The sequence below is a fragment of the Tupaia chinensis genome, unplaced genomic scaffold (assembly GCF_000334495.1).
Source record: "Tupaia chinensis unplaced genomic scaffold, TupChi_1.0 Scaffold144090_1, whole genome shotgun sequence".
NCBI classification, from domain to species: Eukaryota; Metazoa; Chordata; class Mammalia; order Scandentia; family Tupaiidae; genus Tupaia; species Tupaia belangeri.
In genome coordinates, this window is record NW_006203944.1 from 125,459 (window position 1) to 135,093 (window position 9,635).

The 9,635-nt window shown below is 39.7% G+C and overlaps 2 protein-coding genes across 2 annotated transcripts; both read left to right on the plus strand.

Moving 5' to 3' along the window:
* Positions 1-948: 948 nt before the first annotated feature.
* LOC102471834 (olfactory receptor 7A10) lies at positions 949-1,908 on the plus strand. The gene has a single exon (XM_006165931.1). The coding sequence runs from the start codon at positions 949-951 to the stop codon at positions 1,906-1,908; it is 960 nt and encodes a 319-aa protein (XP_006165993.1).
* Positions 1,909-5,879: 3,971 nt separating this feature from the next.
* On the plus strand, positions 5,880-6,809 carry LOC106733569 (olfactory receptor 7A10). The gene has a single exon (XM_014583149.1). The coding sequence runs from the start codon at positions 5,880-5,882 to the stop codon at positions 6,807-6,809; it is 930 nt and encodes a 309-aa protein (XP_014438635.1).
* The last annotated feature ends 2,826 nt before the right edge of the window (positions 6,810-9,635 follow it).

Here is a 9,635-nt window from a genome sequence, read left to right on the forward strand (position 1 = left end):
ATGGAAGACCTTTGAAATAAAAGACTGTGTGACTCTGGTAACTAAGATATCTGAAGTAGCCAAAGTCAAAGAAGCAGATCACAGAATGGTCATTGTTAGAGGACTGGGGAAAGGTAGAAAAAGAGTTATTACGTACATAAATGTACAGTTACTGGGAAAGCTGAAGGCATGTTGGTTAAGGCCACTGAATCCAACATGGCAGACTACACAAGTCAAGTCCAAGACATGGTGGCTTGGAAAACATGCCAGGGATATATGTATCCATGAATGCCCAACATTGTGAAAGAAGAGGGGACTGTGGCACGGTCATTCTCCCTGGTAGGTGATTGCCCTCTCTTTTTCTCTCGGTCTGGTCAATGCATGTGCCCTGTGACAAAAATAAAAAATAAGAAACCAATTGAAAAATCACTTTACATTCCATAAATGTTTACAATTTTTTTGAGAGTTTTTTTTTTTTCTTGCTACAGGGCATGTGCACTCGCCAGAAAGACAGAGAGAGAGACAGAGAGACAGAAAGCGAGAAATCACCTCCTGGGGGGATGGCCACACCACAATCCCTTCTCCTCCATTCTCTTCTCAGGATCTTGGGCACACACACACATGCGCCTGGTATGAGTTTAAGCCACTGGGTCTAGGACTTGAACCGCGGTCAACTAGGTGGGAGTCTAGCGACATAGCCATTACGCTAACTGCTGGTCCCTGTGTACAATGTTTTTTTGTGAATAAATAAGGAAGCTAATCCTGTAGAATACTTGATTTGTGGGAACAAAGTAGTCAGATAGTAAGTCCTAAGCAGAGATGGCACTGTGAAAGCTTAAAGGGGTCCATACAAAAATATAGAAAATAATTTTGTGACTGAAAAATACTAACTATGGTATTTCAACTATGTGAGAAATATCTGTTCATATGAAATTAGCTGTCTTATCTTCCTCTTTTCAGATAGTCACCATGAAAACAGGAAATGACACACAAATCTCAGAATTCCTTCTTCTGGGATTCTCAGAGGAACCACAATTACAGGCGCTCATATTTGTGCTTTTCCTCTCCATGTACCTGATCACTGTGTGTGGAAACCTGCTCATCATCCTGGCCACCATCTCAGACTCCCACCTGCACACCCCCATGTACTTCTTCCTCTCCAACCTGTCCTTTGTGGACATCTGTTTCACCTCCACCACCGTCCCAAAGATGCTGGTGAACATCCAGACACAGAGCAAGGTCATCACCTATGCAGGCTGCATCACCCAGATGTATTTTTTCCTAGTCTTTGGAGCATTGGATGACTGTCTCCTGACTGTGATGGCCTTTGACCGGTATGTGGCCATCTGTCACCCTTTGCACTACATGGTCATCATGAACCCCTGGCTCTGTGGAAAGTTGGTTCTGGCATCCTGGATCATGTGTGTCCCATTTTGCTTGTTACACAGTTTAATGGTGTTACAGCTGTCCTTCTGTGCACATGTGGAAATCCCTCACTTTTTCTGTGAACTTAATCAGATTGTCCACCTTGCCTGCTCTGACACCTTTCTTAATGACATGGTGATCTATTTTGCAGCTGTGCTGCTGGGTGGTGGTCCACAGGCTGGGATCATTTATTCTTACTCTAAGATCATTTCTTCTATACGTGCAATCTCATTAGCTCAGGGGAAGTACAAGGCATTTTCCACCTGTGCCTCTCACCTCTCAGTTGTCTCCTTATTTTACTGTACAAGCCTGGGAGTGTATCTAAGTGCTGAGGTTACCCACAGCTCACAGTCAAGTGCAGTCGCCTCGGTGATGTACACTGTGGTCACCCCCATGCTGAACCCCTTCATCTACAGTCTGTTGAATAAGAACATAAAGAAGGCTCTAAAAGTAATCTTTTGGGGAAAAAACATGAAAGGGTCAACTGGTCTGGAGCTGAAGTAGTGCCCATGATTGCTGGGTTGAAAGCCTTGGAGCCAAAAATTGTGATTCTCTGAACAGATTGTTGAAGTACTTGTTGGGACCAGCAGATGGGGAAATGCTTACATTGCTGGACTTTCACATAGTCAACCATGGTTCGAGTCCTGGACTTGATGGCTTAAAACTCACACTGGATCTTTATGTGTGCTTGCTTAACATCCCGAGAGAGAAAGGAGGAGAAGAGGTTTGTGGTGTATCCCTCCCCCTGGGTGGTGATTTCTCACTTTCTGTCTCTATGGTGAGCACATGTGCCCTAGATCAAATATCTCTCTAAAATAAAAGTACTTGTCTACACAATTTAAGTAACACTGTATCTAGCATTCTATGCTCTAATATCCAGCCAATTTTTTCCTTGACATTTTTCTACTTTCCCAAAGTTCTTAGCCTGTATCAGAAATTCTTTAAAATTTTTGTGATTTCATAGGATGACATGCAACTATTTAAAAATTATTTATTAATTATTTAAATTAAATTTAATTATTATTACATATTTTTGCCACTTACATGCAACTGTTAATGTATTGTTGAGACCAGCATATGGCACAACGGTTAGACACATTTTTCTACTTTCCCAAAGTTCTTAGCCTGTATCAGAAATTCTTTAAAATTTTTGTGATTTCATAGGATGACATGCAACTATTTAAAAATTATTTATTAATTATTTAAATTAAATTTAATTATTATTACATATTTTTGCCACTTACATGCAACTGTTAATGTATTGTTGAGACCAGCATATGGCACAACGGTTAGACCAATGGATTGCCAAGTAGTTGAGTGAGGTTCACCAAATCCTTGCCAGTGCTTATCATTTTTTAAAAAAGTTTTAAATCTTCACCATTCTGACAGGGGTTAGGTGGTATCTCATTGTGGTTTTGATCTGCATCTTCCTTATGATGAGGGATGCGGAGTGTTTTTTCATATGCTTTTTGGCTATTCGATGTCTTCCTTAGAGGGTCATTTATCCTGCTCATTTTCCCATCTTTTAATTGGGTTAATCATTTTTTTTTTTCCCGGTAAGCCACTTTAGTTATCTGTGTATTCTGGTTTTCAGTCCCTTATCTGAGACATAGTTAACAAAATTTTTCTCCCATTCTGAGGGCTGTCGATTCAACTAATTACTGTGTCCTTTCCTGTACACAGACTTCTTAATCTGATGTAATCCCATCTGTCCATTTTTGGGGTTATTGCTTTGGGGTTCTTGTTTAAGAAGTCTTTGCCTACTGCAATGTCTCCCAGAGTTTCCTCAGTGTTTTCTGCCCTTGTTTTATAGTGTGATTTATCAAGCCACTGGGCCTCAGACTAGAACTATGCATTCATTCATGTGGGATCCACCACCTTAACTGCCATGCTATGTGCTGAACCATGACAATTAAATATTAACTCATGGTTTGTAAAAGGTGCTAATGGCCTTTAGAGGGAGAAGAGTTCACAGAGAATATGTAATAAAAATAAATTCATCACACTTTCAACTTGGTCTCTTGAGAACAGCAAATCAACAAGAAAATTTTCCTTTCTTCCCATACAAGTGTCCACAAGGGAAATCAGCTGTAAGAGGTTGTAGTTATAAGGAGGAAATGTACCTAATGAACATATATTGGGAGCTGTAAATATTTTATGTGCCACTGTCCCTCAAGGATTACAGCCTGGGACTGGACAAGACATGGTTCATTTTTCTGGAATCTCCTGATGGGCTAGGGTTCCATGCTTACTTCTTTCATGGTGTCTTGTCTGGGTACAGAGCTGCAGTCTCCATTATCAACCACTGGAGAGAAATTCACAATTCTACAAGATGACTGTCCCCTCTAAGCCCACACAGGTGAGTTTGAGAGTCCAGTAGATACTGTAGGAATGGCTCAGAGAGAATGGATGACAAGGACATCTACCTGAGGTCACCTGAGAGCCAAACCAGCCTAGCAAGAGCCGAGAGATTACTGTGTTTGATTCCTTGTCTGACAAAGTTATTAATTATTAATGTATTTAATATGTTAATAACCCATGTGTCTGTCAGACTTGGCAAAGCAAGCTTCACTGTGGTGTATTTACTGATGGGACTAGACATCCAATGGGATGAAGGTGAAGAAGAAATGAGAGAATTAAAATGATTTCAGTCAAATTAGAACACGTGCCCAGAAATTTGCAGTTCATGAAATAGTAAAAGAATCAGAGTTGTGATGAGATGTGCAATTAATTACTTGAGGATTGGTTTTGGAATTTTTGAAATGAGCACTTTCGTGCATAATTCTGTAATTTTTTGAAGGACCCAGATGAATTGGTTTTTGCAATTCATACCTTGCTACTGTAGTTCATGACACATACATTTCATGTTTCTTCTTTCAAACTGAACATTCACATAAAAAAGTTTATTCAAAGATCATAATGAGAATATTTAAGAGTTTTTATTTACAACTATTTTCTTACTAATGATATTCAATACATTTCTGAGTCTCTTAGATTTTTTCTTTATTGCAAATTATGCAAGTGCTTTGTTTATATGTGCTGGGGTCTGAGTATATTCTATTCTTTTGTGTTTTTTTTTCTTTTCACAATAAATTGAAGTATTAAAGTAAAATATTCAAAATAACATTGAATTATTGTATGTATTTGTGGATATAAATACATATTGGGTGAATGCAAGAAATTCTTCTCCATCAGTAGTATACAAAAATACTTTTTTTTTTTTTTTGCTATGGGCACACGTGGTCACCTGAGAAAGAGAGAGAGAGAAATCACTCCTCAAGAGATTGTCCACCATTTTTCTCTTGATAGTTTGGCCATGCATGCATACATGTCCACTGTGATTTTCAAGCTGCTGGGTTTGGGACTTGAACTACAGTCGGCCAAGTTGGAGTGCAGCACCTTAACCACTAGGACACCTGATGATCCCTCAAATTATGATCTTATAGTACAGTTGTCTAAATACTAATCACCTGATAACAATAAGGAAGTCAAAATAGGTCTATTCAAAGAGATCAAAATTTATTTATTTTGATCCATGGAATACTTTGAAAATAAAATACTGAGTGATTCCATTTAACTAAGGTACTGGAAGTAGTCAGTCATAGAAGCAGACTACAGAGCAGTGGTTGCCAGAGATTGGTGAAAAGAGGAAGCAGAGTTGTTTTCCTTCTTCTTTTTTTTTTTTTTCAAGCCATGTGCAAGTCCAGCATCTTAACCAACACATCACCTGCCAGCCCTCTCTTGGGATTTTTTGAAAAATTAGTTCATTTCTTCCATAGAGAGAGAGAGAGAGAGAGAGAGAGAAAGCCACTTGGTCAAGGAATTTAACCAAAATCAGCCATGTGACTGTGGGTGTCCAGTACTTTAACCACCATGCCACTTGCTGGCCCCAAAGTTGTTTTTCAATAGATATAAAGGTACAGTTATTGGACCAGCTGATGGCGTATTGTTTATGCTGACTAGATTTCACATAATCGACTGCCAGTTTATGTCCCAGACCTGGCAGCTTTAAAAGAATGCCAGGTACGTGTACATGCACTCTCAAAATCCTGAGAGAAGAGGACTATGGGATGACCATTCCTTATGGGAGGATGATTTCTCACTTTCCCTCTCTCTCTCTCTCTCTGTCTCTATATCCAGTGAGTGCATGTGCCCAATTGCAAAACAAAAACAAAAACAAAAACAAAATAAAATCCTATTGTAACATCACATTTTACTCCATAAATATGCACTATTTTATATTTGTTTATAAATAAATAAGTTAAAAATCCTGTGAATACCTGATCTATGGGAACAAAGAAATGAGATAAGAAGTCCTAAGCAGAGATAACACTATGAAAAACTTAAGATTAGATCCATATAAAAATATAAAAAATAACTCTGTGACTGCAAAATATTAATAATAACATTTCAACGGTGCAATACTTGTTCATGTGAAATTAGCCATTGTATTTTCCTCTTTTCAGGGAGTTACTATGGAACCAAAAAATGATACAGAAATTTCAGAATTTCTTCTTCTGGGACTTTCAGAGGAACCAGAATTGCAGCCCCTCATATTTGGGCTTTTCCTCTTGATGTACCTGATCACTGTGTGTGGAAACCTGCTCATCATCCTGGCCACCATCTCAGACTCCCACCTGCACACCTTCATGTACTTCTTACTCTCCAACCTGTCCTTTGCTGAGATATGTTTCACCTCCACCACTGTCCCAAAGATGCTGGTGAACATCCAGACACAGAGCAAGGTCATCACCTATGCAGGGTGCATCACCCAGATGTACTTTTTCCTAGTCTTTGCAGCATTGGATGACTTCCTCCTGACTGTGATGGCCTATGACCGGTATGTGGCCATCTGTCACCCCCTGCATTACACGGTCATCATGAATCCCTGGCTCTGTGGAATGCTGGTTCTGGCATCTTGGATTATAGGTGTCCCGTATTCCTTGTTACAAACCTTAATGGCATTGCGGCTGTCTTTCTGTACACATGTGGAAATACCCCACTTTTTCTGTGAACTTTATCAGATGATCCACCTTGCCTGCTCTGACACCTTTCTTAATGCTATGGTGACCTATTTTGCAACTGTGCTGCTGGGCATCGGCCCCCTCACTGGGATCCTTTACTCGTACTCTAAGATAATTTCCTCCATTTGTGCAATCTCATCAGCTCAGGGAAAGTACAAAGCATTTTCCACCTGTGCCTCTCACCTTTCTGTTGTCTCCTTGTTTTATTTTACAGTTGTAGGAGTGTACCTCAGTGCTGGTGCTGCCCACAGCTCACACTCAAGTGCAGCAGCCTCGGTGATGTACACGGTGGTCACCCCCATGCTGAACCCCTTCATCTACAGTCTGAGGAATAAAGACATAAAGAGGGCACTGAAAATATTCTTTCAATGGAAATTGTGAATAAATCGTTGACCTGGAGCTGGAACGATGCCCTTAATTGCAGAGATTAGAGCCTTGCAGACAACAATTGTTATTCTCTGTTCAGATACGTACAAGTCTATACAATTTAAGTGACACTGTATTTATCTTTCTACTTTCCAATGTTGTTTCTAGTCTTGTGTCAGAAATACTGTAAGAGTATCATTTCCTCACAGAATGATGTGCAACTCTTAAATTTTTCTTTTCCTTAAAGAATTATTTTTATTTAATTTTATGATTATTGTTATTACTTGATTTGACCAGAAAGATAGAGTGAGAGAGAAATGGAAAGTAAGACAGCATACTGCCAGTTCTGGGACTCAAACTATAATTGGCCATGTGGGAGTCCAGTGCTTCAACCGCCATGCCACCTGTTGTCCCCCTTCATGCAACTCTTAAAAAAATAATTTATTCTCAAATGGTCTATATGATTCTGAGCAATTTTCATATAATGTTGCTAAAATAAGTTTTTTGAGTTTTTTCTGCCTATGGACTAGGAGAACGGCAACAAGAAAAAAATCAACTAGAAAACAACAACAAAAACCACATTATAGTTGGCCACTAATGTCACTAATGGAATTTAGAGTACAGACAAACATGAAAGTGCAGATTTTTATGTATGTGTATGTCTTTGCTTCCATTACATCTGTTTGAAATGTAGACTTTAAATATTAGTGTATTTGATTATCTGTGATTATCTCATTAGAATCTTGTTCTGTTACTCAACTCAGAGTTCACATGCCTACTGTAATCACTGTCAAAAATTGATGATCAGGTCCAGACTGTGTGATGGAGCCATAGCATATCAGAGTGCATAGCTGGAAGCCACATGAGGACTCTGGTTCAAGTCCTGAGTCCAGTCAACCTGAAATCTCAATGGATGGGTGTGTGGCCAGGACTGGAGGGCTGGAGGATGGGAGGAAGGGGATCTCTGCATGCCAATGCCTTGTAGAGGATGCCTCTCTCTCTGTTTGTCTGTCCCCTTCTCACTCTCTCTCTCTCCTTTTGTGAACCAACACATTTTATCATGAAGTAAAAAAAAAATATTATGAGTTACCCGAGTCAAAAAGTTTTGTATATGGAAAGGCAAATCTAAACAAATAGTTGAACAAATTTGGCCTTAGATTCAGAGAGAGACTTAAATAGGATGAAATGAACATCTCAATTATACATTGTATTAACTCTGCACCATGTTTTTGGTTCATCCTGTTCTACTTGTTGAAGGATTCAAAATTGGTGTCCATGAGGAAAGGTGTTTATTCATTGGGGTGAAGGACTGATGGTGTGTTTTATGCTGCTTCATTAAATATCTTCCTGTTTCTCCTTGAACACTTCAGTGGTGCCTGTAATTACAACTCCTTGTTTTCCTTAAAATGAATGACTTCCTCCTCTTTAAAATTTTTTCATAACTGCTGACGGGACAGAGAATGAATAAATATTAATATCATCCAATATATTCTTTTGTGTCCTCAAGAATCTGTTCTGAATTCATGAACAGAGAGTTTGAATCCCAGCCCCAGTCAGTTGATGCATGGTCACAACTTTCCTGTAAAAACATTCATATCCTTCAGATTTCTCCTAGTTACCTTAACGGAAAACCTATGCATTCACTTTTTCTAATTTTATTCATTCATTCATTCATACATTTATTTATTTATTAGTTTTGCCATAGAGTATGTGTGCTGGCCAGAGAGAAAAAGATTAAGAGGAAAAGTGAGAAATCACTAGCCAGAGACGACGGTCACAATACGTCCCTTCTTCTCTAGTCTCCTCTCAGGATTTTGAACACACACACACACACACACACACACACACACACCCCCACACACACACACACACACAAAATCTCTCATTATGATTTATGAAGCCACTGGGTCTGGGACCAGAACCCTGCATTCAGCCATGTGGGATCCAGCACCTTAACTGTCACATCACCTGCTGACCCATGACAATTAAATTATTTTTTTCTTTTTTTGGAGAGGTTTTTGCTATAGGGTGCGTACACTCACCAGACAGACAGAGAGAGACAGAAAGTGAGAAATCACCCCCCAGGGGGGATGGCCACACCGCAATCCCTTCTCCTTCATTCTCCTCTTGAGATCTTCCGCACGCACGCACATGCACCCGGTGTGAGTTTTAAGCCACAGGTCTGGGACATGAACCGCGGTCGACTACGTGGGAGTCCAGCAACATAGCCATTACGCTAACTGCTGATCCCTATCACAATTAAATTTTAATTCATGGTTTGTGAAAGGTGCTAATGACCATTGGAGTCCAGAGAGTTCACAGAGAATGTGTAATAAAGATAAATTCATCACACTTTCAACTTGGTCTCTTGAGAACAGCAAATCAACAGGAAATTTTGCCTTTCGTTCCAGACCAGTGTCCACAAGGGAAATCAGTTACCAAGTGGTTGTAGTTATAAGGAGAAAATGTACCTAATGAGCAGCTATAGGGAGATGTCAATATTTTATATGTCCATGTCCCTCAAGAACTACATCCTTGGGCTGGACAAGACATGGTTGAATTTTCTGGACTTTCCAGACTGGTTAGGGTTCTATGCTTAATTCTTTCATTGTGTTTTATCTGGGGAGAAAGCTGCAGTCTCCATTACCAATCAACTGGAAAGATAGTCACCCTTCCATCAGAGGACTGTGCTCTCTGACACTCCATACAGATGAGTCTGAGAGTCTGGTAGGTACTGCAGAAACGGGTCAGAGACAATGCATGTCAAGAACATCTACTTGAGGTCTCCTCAGAGCCAAACCAACCTAGCGAGAGCTGAGATATTGATGTGTTTGGTTACTT